Source organism: Trichoderma camerunense (genome assembly GCF_050948025.1).
Source record: "Trichoderma camerunense strain CBS 138272 chromosome Unknown V8C40scaffold_31, whole genome shotgun sequence".
Taxonomy (NCBI): domain Eukaryota; kingdom Fungi; phylum Ascomycota; class Sordariomycetes; order Hypocreales; family Hypocreaceae; genus Trichoderma; species Trichoderma camerunense.
Window position 1 is genome coordinate 69,762 of NW_028145339.1, and position 16,328 is coordinate 86,089.

The following is a 16,328-nucleotide window of genomic DNA, read 5'->3' on the forward strand; positions in this document are numbered from 1 at the left end:
TAGTCGGAACCCAAGTGGGTGGTTATTGTCATATCACTGACAGCCAACAACATAGCAACCAACAGCAGAGTAACCAACAGCATTAATGCGTGTGTCTGATGTGCTATACAATTTAGCGCAACCTATTACGCACTGTATATTTAGATTCAGCTACTATAATAAAATCTTCCATTAGCATCCGCGATGAAATAGTCTTTGGTGAGAAGGGGAAACCCGCCTGCCACAGTTATTAAGCGGCACGTACTTGACCTACATTGTCGATGGACGATGCAAGCGGTTGTAGTTTCCCCAGAAAACAATATATTGACAAATTCTTTTTCTTTTTAAATATGTGCAGAATTAAGACTATATCAACATAATATGAACAAATGTGAAACGTCCGCCTATAGAGACAAGACCTGCTTATCTTCCGCCAGCCTGTCGCTTAATTGAGCCCTGTCTACATCCTGAATATTTACACACTGCTCAATTGCAAACACAGCGGCTGTCGCTGCGCTCTGCCCCATAATCATGTAAGTCGGCTCCATCCGAATAGCTGCAAAAGCAACATGCGTGCTGCTCATCGTAACTGGGTTCAAGAAATTGACCACATCGGAAGATTGTGGGATAATGCTGCCCAGCGGGATAGGAAATGGCTGTGGAACTGGCGTATGGACCAATCCCTCATTGTAAACTTCTGAATCAATGACGATTCTCTCTGCCTCATGACAGTCAAGAGTATATGACCCAAGGCCAATGACGCTGTCATCAGCAAACGTTTGAGGGGTCTGTACGTCGCCTTGTGTCATAGTAAAGTTTCCTTGCATGCGTCTGGCTTCACGAATGTAGATTTCATAAGGCCAGTTTCCGTTGGTGGTCCATTCGTCTTTGACATATCCCCAAGTGCTTGCAGAGTCCCTAAATCTTTGAGGTACCCGTGGATGGTTAGCAAGTGTCCAGAAGAACCCTTGCGTGTATGTCTTGTACGTCTGGCGAATCGCCGCGCGCTGTGCATAACTCTCCTCGATGTAATTTGTCTTCTTCACGTTGTCGAAGTTTCCACCCAAAAAGTCAGTGCTTACTCCTCCATTCGAGTTTGTGTCTGTTTTGAGGTTTGGCATGAGTTGCTTTGTGAAAAACAGGTCATGGTAGCCAGCTTCAATATAACGAAGTAAGATCTCATAAGAAGCTTCATCGTAATCGTCTGGCTTTGTAAAAGGAATCTGATTGTCGACTGTTTGTGTGAGGCTAAGCCGATAGTTGAAAGCCTGAAGCCGATAATTATCAGCTGTACCATTCAACGTCTTCGCCTCGTCGTCTGTGACAATGTGGTCGATTCCTTTAATAAGGCCACTATCTGGATCCCCTTGTGTAAGGTATGGATCCATTCCAAGGTAGCCTTCTTCTGCTGCAATTTGTACCCCGGCCAAGGATTCGTCGAATTCAGACTGTGCTTCACGCCCTATTCTGAACGGTATTTGGGCCGCCGCCATGAAGTCTCCTTCGTAGCTAGCATCCATAAACATTAATGCGTCATACACATGACCTGATTCTGTCGTTATGGAAGTGATTCGATTGTCCTTTATCGTTACACTGTCAGTCGACATAGGAAGAGTCTCGTTTCGAAAGATTGGTATGTTTAACTCTTCCATCCAGTCTTCGAATATTGATTCAGCAACGTGTGGCTCGAAAGTCCACTGTACTTGGTTTGTTACATCGATTGCTGGTCCCGGCTGTGCAGCTATTTGTTTGTTGATGTAATCTGTTCTTGTCTCCCTAGTCCACGCCGAGTCGGATAGGTAGTAATTATATACTCGATTATAGAACTCTCTGGCAATGCCTCCAATGGCGTTTCCGTTTTTGGAGTCTGTCCAACCAAGGCCCGACGTGGTCATGCCACCAATATGATTTGTTGGACTGACAATCGCAACGCTCCTATTCATCCGCGTCGTCTGGATAGCTGCAACAAGTGCTGCCGGAGTGGATCCATATATGACGATGTCATAAGTTGTGGCCCCTGGTTGTGGGCAATCTGATCGTTTACCGATCTGGGAACGCAGGGGGAAGGGAGTACTAATATTAGGGAACATTGCAAAAATTAATATGAAAATCATTGTGAAGTTAAAGTCAGAGAAGTATGACGGTTCGTACAATCGTTTAATGGTCATTTTGATGATTGGCCTCCATCAACTAACTGATGGGAAAATAGTAGCGAGGATAGCCGCTCTCAAACGCGGTGGGAGCGCGTTCGTGATGTATTTATATCCACGAAGGGAGGTTTAGTTCATGCTGTGCTCGCTCCCTCGATCTATGTGACCCTACACCCTGGCATCAGTTCACGGAAACCACGTGTTTCATGTCCCATGCCAATACATAAGGCTTTTCTTTTGTCCATATTTTGAACTCACTACTCTTCGGTCTCTTTGGCGTATAGTACAGTAAATTAAACTTTTGCGCAGGGGATGGCTCTTTGAGGGTATCAAATATGTTCCTGTCTTCCGCATTAGCCGGCGTAGCTGCTGGTTTCTGCGCGCATGGCATCCTATACACCAGAAAGTTATCGCAGCGTGACCAGCTTGACACCACTATGCGCAGATTGTGTAGTAATATTGGTCTCGGTATGCAACGCTGGGAATAGGATTCTTGTCAGCAGATATGAGTCTGTGATAGTTTCCATTAATGAATATATTGCGCTTGTAACCCGTGAGAGACTCTCAATCTTCAAGGTTCTACTCCTTCTAGTTGTTGGGGTAAAATGAATGTACTGTTATACAGCGCGTTTCATCCCGACGTTAAGCAAGGGACACTTAGCGCTGCATAAGCTAATCACGGGATAATCAGCAAGCCAAGCAGCTGTGAGCAATAGAAGAAGACATATTTACCAAGCAATATTGTACTCACCCACCTAACGTTGAACTAAATGCGCAGCGATATCATGATTCCAGAAGATGTGACGAAGATCGCGTGCGTGCAAAGAGCAAAGAGTGAGGAGGTAGCCTAACGTTCGGAGTCGGCCAGCTATTTTGCGGGGTTGAGGGAATCAAGCGCACGAATTAAAAGTCTCAAGCAGTGAAGTGCCCCTCAGGCGATGGAAAGATCGCACTCTTGTCGCTGAGAGTTTGAACTGATCTGCAAGCCAAGATACTTCCCCACCTCGCATGGTCTACCCCAGACATAAACACAAGATCCCATGACCAGGTTGTCTCTTGGTTGATTCGCAAATTGCTCACCTGATGAAGGCTCTGAACAATGCATGACGTTTGTTCTATACCCGACGGCATGAAAAGCATCATCGTGTCACCGATTAAATCGGTTGCCAGCGATCCTCTGGAAGGCGAGGGCGTGTAACACGAGCAGCAACTTTTCTTGAATGAGCTAACAATCGTCAAAAGTTCTACTCAACGCGTCATATGAGCACTTATTATACGAGACCAGGGTTATAAACCGTAGTCGATGTGATGTGATCTCTGATTTCAGCCTATTATTTCGGTTAGATGAAATAACCAGAGTTCGCATTCGCGCTGTTCACTTTGAGATTGAATATTGATTGTAGCATCCGTTTTACGGCCATGGCAAGTAACATTGAATAGGACTCGACTTTCCTATCTATTTTAAATAATTTTATTTACATACATAGGTGCGATTGCCTGAGAAAACTGCAAATCTCTTTAGATACCGGGTAGCCTGTACGAGTAGCAGGCAGAATAAAAGCCTGTGGCTAACATCTTTATTCTCCTTATTTCTAGAAGAAAGTCTTAGATGCATCCGTCCCCAGAGAAATATCCCAGTTCATAGCACCTGGGATGACATCATGGTTTTGGTTGGGGAATTCCAAGTCATAAATCCACTGGTGATATATGCCTGGCATTTCTTGAGGTGCGGAGAACCCTGATGCACTGATACCATCTAGTGCTGCAGTGTCCATGAAATTTCCAGCCAGTAAGAGTTCGCCCCCTACTCCTCCGATTGCCGTTCCTGGCTCATCTTGCGTTGCTGTGTTTGTTACTCCTACTTGCGGTACTTGAGCAACATTTTCTTTTGGCGGGGAGTTTCGGGATCTCGCGGCACGAGCTTTTTCTATCAGCCTACGCAAGGGCTTATACGCATCGCAAGATGTTTCGTCAGCTTCTGACAACCCCTTTGGATCCACACCGGCTCTTTTATGGGAAGTGCTTGAGAGCTTGAGGCCAAGACGGAGAGTGGCATCTACTGCATCCCAAGCCCTGTCTACTTCTTCGCTGTCTGAACGAACGCACAAAGCGGAGAGTAAGAACGTAAGTGCGTACCACTGAATGTACGTCTCACACAACCATCTCCATTTTCGGGTCTTCTTTTCCGTATTCAAGGCTAGCCAATACTCAAGAATTGTGATAGAGGAAGTGAATAGTCGATCTTGTGTCTCTCGAGGCAGCTCTGCATAACCAGCACGACGCAAAGACGGATGGTGTGCAACAAGGCGCATTTTTGTGAAAACAATTTGCGCAATAGTATAGATATACCATGAGAAAGGGTCTGACAAGTCGCAGTACTTCAAATAGAGCTCTTCAAGGCGCTGCTGGCTTTCAGAGACTTCCTTCATCTTTTCTGCAAGATCTTGGTCTTTATCACCTTTCTCTACAGGACTAGTGAAGGCGTATTGGAGTCGTCGAAATAAACTTGTTGCCTCGAAACGAACAAGACTGAAACTCATCTCCGTGAGGCCAACCCTAGCCTGAGGAGGCTCCTTCATCTGTACAGTTAAATCCGTATCGTTGATGTTGAGCGGTATGTAAGTGTCGGCGCCACCATGTGGAAGCGTAGCATCATGGCCAGAGTCTTCGCAGGCGCGAGAGTCGAGAACACAAATACTCCACCACAATCTCCGTCTCATTTCTACCGTAAAGGGAGATAGATTGAAGTGCGTGCCATCGCGGTGAATGCCAGCATTCTGAGCAAGACGAACTACCAGAGCGGTGAGACTCCACATAAGTCGAATGCTGCAATGGTTCCGTAGACTCATCAGAAATATGACGAAAGCTTGCAAAACGATTAATTCGTCCGTTTCGAGAAATTTTGCTCGCGCCAGTGCTTGCTCAGTCGCAAACTTATACGTGTCAATGAGATCGCCCTTGTGACTGCCGAAAATTTCACAGCATTCATCCTCTGAAAGGCTCTCCACGGCGGAAAAGTATATGGAGAATATGAGCGCTTCAAGGCCTTTCGGTATACCAATTGGTTGCTTGATAGCTTGAAGAATCATCGGCTCAAATGTAGGGATGTGCAAAACTTTGATAAGGCGGTCACAATTTTCCTTGAATAGACGCCAATATAACAATGCGTGTTGCATGGGCGGATGCAAGCCAGACAAAGACTGATGCTGAGCACCGGTTCCAAATATGAAACTTTGATTGGTGACTCCAATTTCCAAAGGATTTGGTGTATTCCACACCTTTTGATCTTCTGGTAGTTCCATCAACAAACTCTTGAGATCATCTACCTGATTAAGGGAGGTCGAATTAGGTCAAATTTCCAATAAAATCAATCGAGACAAGTCACATACCTCTTCATCCAAGCTTGCCCAGAAGCTACTGCTGATATATCTACTACGTCCATCACCGATCGCCAGCCTACCAAGCTCTGTTCCCAGTTCGGTAACGGCATCGTTTTGCGTTGCTCTGTTGTTAGTCGGGCTAGATCGACGTGCAGCCTCCCTCCCTTCTATGATGGCATTCGCACGGACTTCTGTGGTCTTAGGAGATTGTTGCGTTGCTCCTTGGTTGTAATTGTCTCGCAAGTGACCAATGACTCCCTCAAGATGTTGAAGCCTCTCAAGCATACCTTGAGTCGTCTTTGGCCTAGTTGATGGCCGTCTCGGCACAAACAAGCAATCGGCACCAGCTTTGCGACAATTAACACAAGGGTACACTCTGTCGCATTTCTTTTTCTTCTTCCGACACGACAAGCACGAGTACGGATTCAATTGTGGGTGTCCAGCATTTGACTCGGTTCCTCGGCCATCAGTTCGCGGGGAACCTGGCTCATCGGCTTTGGTGGGCTGGGCAATCTGAGCGGAACTCATCTCGTGGGCTTCGTGGGATTCTTCCATAGTTGTCTCGAAAGAAAATGCTGATTCACAGTTAGTTGCAGGTTGTCGGCCTTTTCGGAGTGCGATGTTCTTAAAGACAACCTTACAAGACATGAGTTGAGAACTAACCTTGCCACACAAGCTTCTTCGGGGCGGAGTCTTGGCAAACACCGCCAAACACATTTGCCGAAGTCTGTAGAGATCTACTAAGCCGAAAATCACAGTGGCTTGCTCGAGTCAGTTTACGCTCGCCTTCTGTTGTGAAGGCCTTTTTGTTACCCCGCCTAATTACAAGCAGTTTCTTAGGTCATCAAAAATGTTGGTTATATAAACAAGAACTCTTGATTTGGAACGGCATTGGTTGTTTTGAATAGAGTTCTCTCGTAATCCGTCTAGTGTTACGTTGGAATCCAATCACAAGAGTCTGTTGAATGAGTTGTACGTAGTCTTAGTTAACTTCATGATGATCATGTTAATTAGCTTCAATTAATCGTGAGGAACGAAGCAAATTAATCCCGCGGATGTTTCGTCTATTAAAGGACAATAATCTCTCAATCAGTTTGCCATGGTCTTCATTGCAATCATATCGACTTGTTTCCTCAACCACAAAGCAGCTCAAGACGTGGCTCTGTTCCCTCTCCTCGAGCTACCCACCCATACCCACACCAACTTTAGCAACACGATTCGAAACAGCCACTTTTCCTGAATTAAGCTTATATTTTGGATCCAACCACATTCCAAACCATCACATTACACACAATGTCGGAGAGTTCCTATCGAGGTCGCTTAACGCGAGACAATGCAGTTTTGCTCATCGTGGACCATCAAGTGGGCCTCTACACTGGAGTTCGCGACATTGACACCCTAGAGCTTAAGCACAACATACTGGGTCTGACAAAGGCTGCTGTGGCACTCAAAGTTCCGGTGGTTGTTACCACAACGACTGAGAGTATGTGGGGGCCTTTGATCCCAGAACTCCAGGAAGTGCTACCTGGCATTGAACGAATTGAACGCACAACTGTCAATGCCTGGGATGACCAGCGCGTTGTTGCAGCTGTGAAGGCTACGGGCCGGAAGAATCTGATTGTTACTGGCATTTCGACCGACGTATGCTTAGCGTTTCCAGCAATGGCTGCTCTCGCAGACAACTATACGACCTATGCCGTTGTAGATGCCTCTGGTAGCTTTACGAAGCGCCAATCGGAGATGGGTGTCCTCCGTATGACTCAAGCCGGCGTCATTCCTGTCTGTTATTCCAATGTTGCTGTTGAGATCTTGGCAGATAATGTTGCTTCTGAATCAGCTGAGGTTTATGCCGCTCTGGGTATGCCATTTGCTGGACTGGTATATGGGCTACAACAATACTTCTCGGTCAACTAGTATGGAACAGCGCCTGGGTCTGAGATAGAGCACAGTAGCAATAAATCTTGCAGATAGCCGGAAAATACTAAAGATTAAGTTGAATATATGTAATCTGATTGCGTACGAAAGTATTTATGCACCGTCTATGCAACCGAGAAGCTTTTCATGCGTCGGCGCTTTCGTCGGATGGTTCGTCTGACATTAGGAGTGATTACCCGTAAGAAGAATGCACATTAAAAGTGACATTACATGAGTCATCTTGACTATATTTCTCTAAAGTACGCCAAACTTGAGAACGTTACTGCATTGTGTAGAATATACCAAAATGATGGCTGGGGGACACGACTATTACGCTTATCTAGCCAGGGATAAAACCGTAATGGTGCGTAAGGTCAATCCTCCGAAAGAGCCCAGACGGAGAAGAATTGCTTGCACACCTCATTTTATAACTAAGACGTCTCTTAATTGGTTCTGTTTTCACGCCCCTGCATAATGTCACTTTAATAATGGACTATCACTTCTTGCTGTATTATAATTGTAAGCCCAATTTAATAGTGATATCAGTATAGCACGCTCACTGAGCGCAAGTATCTTGGCGAATGAGATAGTAAATGCAAACAAATAGATTCGAGGACTACCTATGCTGCGTAGTATGTACAACAAGGAATTGCACTGCTGTACATCAATCGGGCGAATGTTATGACCGCATTCAAACATATGCATGTTTTGCTACGCTAACTCTAGAAACTGCCGAGTCGATTAGTCCAAGCTTCGGATGAGACTCGATAAAATGACCTTTAATATTGGGGCTTGCGCCCACCTTGTGATATTGCTAGCTTCATCCAATGTCCTTGGAATGCTGCCAAGGGCTCCATCCACATGTGTAAGCCGCTGTCAGCGAGATCTTTTTTTAACGATTGAAACAACACAAGAATAAATATTTGATCACATCCGAGCCTCAGAGATCATCATAAAAGAGTGACAATTAATCTCATTGCTGCGAAGATTGTATTTTGCTAAATTACTCCAGGCGATTTACGACAATCACGTCAAAGACAATTAGAAAGAACCTCATAGGATTATCTGCTTACTACTCTTGTCGGACAAGATGGATCGATAGGCATACCCCGAAAAATGCAACGTTCATATTCTGATGAATACAATACAACTATATATATCTCGATATGAAAGAGAAGGATCAGTTGCCCACAGGCCGAAGGATAAGGTTTTAAGCATAAATGGAGCTAAATACCGCAGATCCTTCATGTATAAGCTGTTGAACTGTTGCTCTCATACTTTAAGAATCTTACATCATTTTTTTCCGAGTGAACTCTCGCATTTGGCCTGTCGGTCTCGACTCTAGTTCTTACTGGCTCTAGCTTCGCGAAAATAATTACCTGAATATGCTTGTTTGGCCATCTGAGCAGACAGCATTCATGCGAGACATCCAGCAGCACCATCGACGCTACTTTCTTCTAATAGTTGCAATTCACATGATGAACAAACTAAATCTCGCCTATTCACAATAACATATCCGAACTGTTTCTTCTATAATACTTCCGCGTACAATGTTTTTGCTTTATACTGGCTTTATACTGCAGATTCCATTTTTTTGTGTCATCCTTTTGTTTTGCCAAGATCTTGTGCTAAGATTGTCAGCTACACTTACTCCGTTTATGCCAAATGTCTGCGAAGCGCGTGTACGCGCTAATACTCGTATCGGTATTCGGAGACTTCTGGCACTTTGGTGGTAGCTTGCATCAATTAACGTTACCTAATATAAGCATGCTCGTTATGTGCATAATTGTTTTCCATTTTCATGAATAAATAAATTGAAAGTTGACAGAACAATTGTTTTTTTTTTCATCTACTTGGTCTGCATTGAATTAAAATTGAGCAAGCCCCTGGTGTGTGTTACTTGGGAGCTACGTTTGTTGTGGTGTCCACACAAAGCCAATGAAATAGATGGAAGTGGATATACGAATGACTCCGAAACCCAGAAACCTATATGCAGAAAGTTGCTTAAGGTTAGATAATAGCGCCATCTATTGTCTACTAAATGCCGTCTATCCAGGTGAGCGAGAGCTTCCTATTTTAGATTTCGTGCACCCTACGGGGTTACCTGTGGATGCGCCTTATTTAAAGACGTATCTTATATCAGCTTAGTTATCGGCCGGTACCCAAAGGATCACGAAATACAATGCTAGCGAATACTCGGTCAGCATTACGGAGTCTACGAAGCACTAACGTATAGAGGGCCCCGATTCGAAGACCTCGACGATATATTATATAGCCCGATGTCTTATTAATGCTCCAATGAAATCCCTTTCTCAGATTGGGCCGTTTTTTTATAACATATCTGTTTCCGTCGCATGACCGGGACCCATGTAATCTCGCCGTCAGGAGGCTCTTTCATAAGATCCCTGTGCAACTCGTTTTCAAACTTCGTATCATGGGCCAATCCGAACTTCACAACTGTGTCAGTGGGCTTCCAAACACCCTGTCATAGTTGCAACAACCATGCAAACTACGCCTCGCACATGTGAAAGGATTCTTACCAGCCCTATGGACGCAATTGCGCTAGATCATATCTAGCAAGTAATCTTGTAGCCCGTAAAAGTTCTATTGGGCTTCTATGCTGCCGCCCTGGAATATTAAACGTATGATCTTTCCTCAGCGTTATAAATGTTGTTTGGTGAGAAGACATAAGAGTCTCAGACCAGACTTGACTTCGGTTCAATTTTGACACCATATAGCCCACAACCTGTTGTACGGTTCAACTTTCACCCAAACCCTTGAAGATGCCCTTGCGCAAACATACGAAGCCTCCGCCAAGATTCACTTTTGTGACTCCAGAATTTGAAGGCAACCAAATGAGATGGTTAAAGACTCATTCAGACGCGACAAGAAGTCACGCCGCATATTGGAGTGGGCCTGCAAAACGTCGATGGCAATCCGGCAAAGAGAGCATCAAAAAGGAGGATAGCGCCAGCGCTCGAGGGACTTTTGCAGATGAGCGCACTTACCCACACACCGCCCAAGTTGAGCATCGCTGTTCAGTTGCTCGGACTCTCCAATGCCAGGGGTCAACAGCGGCGACGGATAGAAAGACTTTACCCCAGAGAGGAGATTACTCGACATTTCGCCAGATCGAGCCCACTGGTTCACGATGCCCCCAAGCTCTTTCGCCAGGTTTGAAAGAGACGAATTCTCTTTCAGTCGACTTGGCAGTTCTCAAATTCTATAACGAAGACTTTATGAGAAGATTTGTCATGGTTGACAATGCCGACAGTACCCTGATTTTCACTAGCTGCCTTCTACTTGGCTACGCTTATCACCTGGCACTGACAGGGCAGGGGACCATGACCATGTTGCTAGAATTGAAGAGCCAGGTTATACGACACCTGACAGCGAAGATGAATATTTCAGATGGACTGCTTAGTCCCCGATGCCTCATTGCAATATTGGCCTTGGGAGCTCCAATTGTCTGTCTAGTATCCAGAGACTTACCAAGATGCCTCAGAATTGGGGAATCTATCAACATGATGTTGGAGGAAGAGTGTTTATTCAGTGAAGAATCGGCAATGTTCTCTCCAGCCTCACTCCACGAGCAAGTTGTTCACCGGTCAGCATTACGCAGACTGTTCCTGAAAGCTAGGGCCAATTTCCAAGACCCGGAAAGCGTCGCATTACTGCAGTATATCTCTAATTATATGAATATGTGCGTACCTATAAGCTTTTCTGTATACTGTTTTTGATCTAACGAAGCTCTCAGATCAATGGCTATCGGGGACGCTGATTGTTTACACACTACTCCGCCGGAGATTAAGAAACTGTTTTCAGCTACCACTCCATGTCAGGGTTGTACTGTACCAGAGCAGTGGATATCTCCTCTTACACCTCTTACTTCTCAATGGCAGGAAGACTCGTCTATGGTGTACATTGAAAGCCGGATGATGTTGCTTACAGCACTGATGCAGCAGTGGCTCGCGACATTCCTTGACGAAAACGATCAATTATTACCTCTCACACAGGAGTTGTTACAAAAGCGTGCAGACCTTCGTGAAAAGATTGAGAGTTTTGCGCCGGCAACAATGAAGTCTAATGCTGAAGAAGAGGCCATGTATGAATGTTGCCGGCACGTCACTTCGATGCTATTAACCGCGGAAAAGCTACGCATCCCAATCCATGCTGCAGCGAAGCATGTGGAATCTAAACTTAACCTTACAAAGTCGTTTCGTCAAACAGACCTCACAAATCTCTGGGGCAGGCACAAGGGTTTGCTGTTTTGGGTTGCTGCAACATGTCAGTTCGCAACAGCGAGTCAGTGCTCTCCTTTACTATATACAACGCTTCTTGCACGACTAGTACAGGAGCTCTCGATGTCAGACATTTATACTGAGATAGCTCTTGGCTCTTTAAAAAGACTAAAGCAGTTCGAAGGCTTGTGCTGCTATCAGGAATCTCAGGCAAGCTGCGGCAAGTAGATTACTAGAAATAAATACTACAAATATTTGGTTTCAATATTCCGAATAGAGAGAGTCATACCATGACTATTGCCCACATATGAAGTAATTATGAACCACGAATGAACGTTGGTTCATATTTGATATAAAATATTCATCCTCCAACTTGCCTTCACGGCGATCAGCAGTTAACGCAGCGATCACACTTCGCAACACTTCGCAACTCTTCGGGATTAACAGCGGGGTCCTACACGAGGAGACTAACTGAATCGGTAAACCCATCCTTGGAGATTTCATATGACAGATGCATGGAGTAATATTTTAGTGTCCAAAGCTGATAGTTTGAAACTTTAACCTCTCTCTCTTTACTGGTGGGCTAGTTGAAAGCCTGCCAAGCCTGTCTACCCCAAGATAAGGCCCGAATGATTCCGCCCAACGGAGCACTACGTATCTGTCACGTTTCGTCGAGGTGTTATAGGGAGCTCTACGAGATGATGATTTCATACCCCCGCACCACACAGACTTCGCTGGCGATAGTAGTACACAAATTGTTATAGTTTCAGCTAATTATCTCAGGAGAGAGAGATCGGTAGGTACAAGTTTTTATCCTTTCTATCCCAGATCTTTATCCAAAAATAGAAAAATCGTCTGACAATCACCACGTTTTGCATAGCAAAATACTCGCATATAATGAAACCTCTTCGTGGTGAAATTCTAGCAAGCAGTGAAGTAGATAAACTTTATATTGCATACCATCCAGCAAATTTTTATTCTTGATCTTGGCGCAGCCACTACGGTATACAAATGACAGCATACAAGTATGCACGTCGCTAGATTGGTATCGAATTTGTATTAGCCGGAGGATGGAAACTCTAGTATCACTATACCATTGCGTAGTTCTAGAGTAGCTCTATCAGCCTCAGGTGGTTAGACTCTGATTTAACATAAGGTTGTAGGCACGGCTGTTTCGGAGTATAAGAGTCTGAAGAAGTCCTCGCTAGATTCTCCTAGAACAATCAACATTGGGTTAAACTTTCATGTACCTGATTTGACAATCTGAATTTAATCTTGTTCCTCACACAATCTCTTTACAATGGTCATTCTCATAACCGGCAGCACTGGCTACCTTGGTGGCCATTTGGTCAATGAAGCATTGACACGAGGCCACAGTGTCCGCGCCGTTGTGCGAACTGAGTCATCATTCAAGAAGCTTGCTGAGCAATTTCCTCAGTATGCATCGAAGCTTTCACATGTCGTCGTGTCTGATATCACCGTACCAGAGGCGTTCGAGGGTGCGTTCGATGGCGTGGTTGGTGTGATTCATTCTGCCTCTCCATTCAACTTGGAACCAAAAAACAACGAAGAAGATCTTCTCAAACCCGCCATTAAGGGCTCTGTAGCTATACTCGATGCCGCATTGCGCTACGGTAAAGATGTCAAGCGTGTAGTTGTTACATCTTCTCACGCCTCCGTCGCCGACACTTCCAAAGGATTGCGACCTGGTTACGTATACAACGAAAAGGACTGGAATCCTATGACCTACGAGCAGGCTGCTGACCAAGCCACCGATGGTGTGACGGCCTACTGTGCTTCAAAGGCTCTGGCTGAGCGCGCTGTGTGGAAATGGGCTGATGAGCACAAGGATGCGCCATTCGACGTCGTTACAATCACTCCGCCGTGGATCTTTGGGCCATATGTTACGGAGCTGACATCTACAGCTCATTTGAGTGAAAGCGTCCGATTGATTTACAATCTCCTAGGAGCCAAGGAAGTGCCAGTATTCGATTTTGGTGGATATGCAGATGTTCGCGAAGTCGGTGCTGCCCACTTGCTTGCCCTCGAAGTGCCCGCCGCCGGTGGACAACGTTTCTGGGTCGGACAGTCTCTCCGATGGCAGGCTGTGGTCGACGTCGGGCGAGAAGAGTTTCCAGAGCTAAGGTCAAGGTTGCCAGAAGGAAAGCCGGGATGGAGAGAAGATGCTTATGGTGTCGATGGGAGCAAAGCGGAAAGAGTGTTGGGTCTCAAATATCTCACATTCAAGGAAACTATCAGAGATACCTTTGCTCAGCTATTATCTGCGGAACGAGCTGAAGCTGCAGCATAGCTTTCTTCAAGTCCAAGGCTCTCATGATCATCTAAACTACAATAAAAAGTTATTGCTTGCTGAGGTCTCACCAACTTGTTTTACTTTTATTTTCTGTGAAACACTAAATTCAAGATGCATAGCCTCGCATCATCAGGTTCATTGCTTAATGTTTATATCTGGCGACGATGTGTTTCGGAACAATGGTACCCAGAGAGTATTCAGTTAAGATGGCATGTACGTACCTCCACAGAGGGTCGGCCAAATCGAGAATGAGTATCTTGAGTTCATGTTGAGTCTCTACTTCGCGTAGATCACAATTTCGGATCGAGAAATGACAATTTCCTAAAGCAAGGCATATCGCGGGTATAAAAAGATAATAGCAAGTAAGAGGAACATCCTTACTACACAAACTATAGCAGATGCTTGTGTCAATACGCTGGATGAACCACAAATATAGAGTAAGATATCTTACGATGGATTTCGTCTTGTACCACTTTTCAAACAACTAATAAAGCGCATTTAGATCATATGAAGAGTGAAACAGTATTAGTATTATAGACGGCGCATACTTTCTTAAGTTCTACCCTGAGACACCTTATCAAGCAACAATACTGTTAAGTCTTATTAGATAATCCAAATTCCGGAGCTCTGACATGCTCATAAGGCAAAAGGTAGATCTTTGGCCTTGCCGCTTTTGTCGCAAGGCGCAAATTGCCAGCAGTCAGAGTGCTTCCCAAAATAAAGAAATTTTAGGATGAAAAAAATAATAGACGGGACTGGCGGCCAACTGCCAACTTGTTCGAACGCAACCTCGTGATTATGTACCATAAAGGGCAAATCCACAACCTAGAGAGAGTCGTCTTATCGTCAGAATTCGTCCATATGTACGAATGAGTTTCGAAAAGACTATTTTATACCGCGTGGCAATAGGGGGGACAAGAGAAGCACGACGATATCAAGACTAACTTACCATGCCATCAGCAGTCTGGGTCGCTTTTATTGCCTTTGATGCTGTCTCCTTTGTCCATTTGGCCCAGTCGGTTTTATCCTTATACTTTTCAAAAGCTTTGAGAGTAAAGATCTCATCTTGCAAATGCTGCCTAAGAACAGGCATGAATGAGTCTATTATACTCTTGAGCTTAGCCCCGTCATACGTTTCCTTGCCGGTTCCCGCATTCTCCAAATGAGCGTTGTACTGTTTGAGGCCTTCGTCAAAGGTATGGTGTTGCTCGACGTTGACGTCCATGATTCCTTTCTCGCCAGTGATTGCCTCAATCTCGGGGAAGAACCATTTCTCTTCGGTTGTGTGATGTTCATGAAGAATGTGGCCCCATGCGGTTGCGTATTTAATGAAGGCCGGAAGGCTCTCTGGCGAACGTTCCACGTTGACGCACTGGAGATAGACGCTGTTGATGCCTCTTAATAAGCAATTATGGACGGTGATCATTTCCGCAGCCATGGAGTGGTATGGCGCGACCTTCTCCCCGGGCTGGCACTGGAGTGAGCGTTCGTTCTTTCGATGATGCACTGGCGTATCATCGTATGATCCAGGCTTACCTTGTACCCAAGAGATGTAATCGAAATCAGTTCAAAAGGCCCGTCGGCCCACGGCCGACTGCTGTTGGCCTCTGTGCTTGCCATTATACCCAGCACTAGGAAATTGATCGGTAGCTATTTTGTGGCCCGCGAGGAAAAGGAAAGATCAACAGCGAAGCTATACCAACGAAGCTTTCAAGGACGGCTGCTGTACTCAAATATAGAAGATGGCCACACAGTGTACACTTGCAATTTAAATGGTTGAGCCGCATGCCCCATGTCTTCAATTTGTTCGATTATTTGTACAACGGTGAGACTACTGGCGCTATCATCCAACGAAACAATGCTCTTTGGGCCAAACATGCGGCTGAGCAGTGGTACATACTCCTGCTAAAATCTGACGCGCAGTTAATTATGGAGTGTTGGCAGCGCTGTAGCTACCGCTAGACGAAATTACCTGTAACTATAGGGCCATTAGGCGAAGTCATAGGGAAGCAAGTTGCGTATGGTCTTCAGCCATTTGCTACTTCTCTTCGTATTTAACGAATGAAAAAGTCTAGACGTCTGACAGATACGACACACAGGTCAGCATAACAAATGACGTGTGATTTAAGCTCTCTCCTGCAAGGATAACAAGTACGGATAGATAAAAGGTTTCTCCTGTCTTTACAGAGACTTGTAAACAAACCAAAAGGGTACTCTCATCATGTTTTTACCCACAATGGCGAAGAAAGCCTTCACTTAAAACGTATTTGATGTTCTAGCCATCCAGATAAGATCTCACAAGCCCAATTCTTTAAATCGGTACCAAGTAGCGTTATAATCGACCTCTATT

General features: G+C 45.1%; 6 protein-coding genes across 6 annotated transcripts; 3 read left to right on the forward strand and 3 right to left on the reverse strand.

Annotated features, from left to right (window-relative positions):
* Nucleotides 1-288: 288 nt before the first annotated feature.
* Nucleotides 289-2,330, reverse strand: V8C40DRAFT_152411 (FAD-dependent oxidoreductase). The gene is made up of 2 exons (XM_083211325.1): nucleotides 2,131-2,330; nucleotides 289-2,052 (listed from the first exon to the last, which is right to left on the reverse strand). Exons 1-2 carry the CDS (start codon nucleotides 2,145-2,147, stop codon nucleotides 384-386), a joined length of 1,686 nt encoding a protein of 561 aa, XP_083067299.1. The 5' UTR covers nucleotides 2,148-2,330; the 3' UTR covers nucleotides 289-383.
* A 1,391-nt stretch (nucleotides 2,331-3,721) lies between these two features.
* Nucleotides 3,722-6,128, reverse strand: V8C40DRAFT_284620 (uncharacterized protein; the record flags this gene model as incomplete). The annotated part of the gene is made up of 2 exons (XM_083222178.1): nucleotides 5,519-6,128; nucleotides 3,722-5,455 (listed from the first exon to the last, which is right to left on the reverse strand). The coding sequence occupies exons 1-2, from the start codon at nucleotides 6,062-6,064 to the stop codon at nucleotides 3,722-3,724; spliced, it is 2,280 nt and encodes a 759-aa protein (XP_083067300.1). The 5' UTR covers nucleotides 6,065-6,128.
* A 674-nt stretch (nucleotides 6,129-6,802) lies between these two features.
* V8C40DRAFT_284624 (Isochorismatase-like protein) lies at nucleotides 6,803-7,423 on the forward strand (the record flags this gene model as incomplete). The annotated part of the gene is made up of 1 exon (XM_083222179.1): nucleotides 6,803-7,423. The coding sequence occupies one exon, from the start codon at nucleotides 6,803-6,805 to the stop codon at nucleotides 7,421-7,423; it is 621 nt and encodes a 206-aa protein (XP_083067301.1).
* A 2,734-nt stretch (nucleotides 7,424-10,157) lies between these two features.
* V8C40DRAFT_284625 (uncharacterized protein) lies at nucleotides 10,158-11,892 on the forward strand (the record flags this gene model as incomplete). The annotated part of the gene is made up of 2 exons (XM_083222180.1): nucleotides 10,158-11,126; nucleotides 11,181-11,892. The coding sequence occupies exons 1-2, from the start codon at nucleotides 10,207-10,209 to the stop codon at nucleotides 11,890-11,892; spliced, it is 1,632 nt and encodes a 543-aa protein (XP_083067302.1). The 5' UTR covers nucleotides 10,158-10,206.
* A 933-nt stretch (nucleotides 11,893-12,825) lies between these two features.
* Nucleotides 12,826-13,975, forward strand: V8C40DRAFT_284627 (NAD(P)-binding protein; the record flags this gene model as incomplete). The annotated part of the gene is made up of 1 exon (XM_083222181.1): nucleotides 12,826-13,975. The coding sequence occupies exon 1, from the start codon at nucleotides 12,965-12,967 to the stop codon at nucleotides 13,973-13,975; it is 1,011 nt and encodes a 336-aa protein (XP_083067303.1). The 5' UTR covers nucleotides 12,826-12,964.
* Nucleotides 13,976-14,101: 126 nt separating this feature from the next.
* On the reverse strand, nucleotides 14,102-15,813 carry V8C40DRAFT_259034 (hemerythrin domain-containing protein). The gene is made up of 5 exons (XM_083218860.1): nucleotides 15,515-15,813; nucleotides 14,928-15,446; nucleotides 14,527-14,803; nucleotides 14,430-14,462; nucleotides 14,102-14,367 (listed from the first exon to the last, which is right to left on the reverse strand). The coding sequence occupies exons 1-3, from the start codon at nucleotides 15,596-15,598 to the stop codon at nucleotides 14,615-14,617; spliced, it is 792 nt and encodes a 263-aa protein (XP_083067304.1). The 5' UTR covers nucleotides 15,599-15,813; the 3' UTR covers nucleotides 14,102-14,367; nucleotides 14,430-14,462; nucleotides 14,527-14,614.
* Nucleotides 15,814-16,328: the final 515 nt, after the last annotated feature.

Coding starts and splice junctions, on each gene's coding strand:
- V8C40DRAFT_259034 (XM_083218860.1), bottom strand. CDS start 15,598: ATGGCAAGCACAGAGGCCAACAGCAGTCGGCCGTGGGCCGACGGGCCT. Junction 15,447..15,514: donor TTACATCTCTTGGGTACAAG/GTAAGCCTGGAT, acceptor CTCCAGTGCCAG/CCCGGGGAGAAGGTCGCGCC. Junction 14,804..14,927: donor CCCAGACTGCTGATGGCATG/GTAAGTTAGTCT, acceptor GACTCTCTCTAG/GTTGTGGATTTGCCCTTTAT.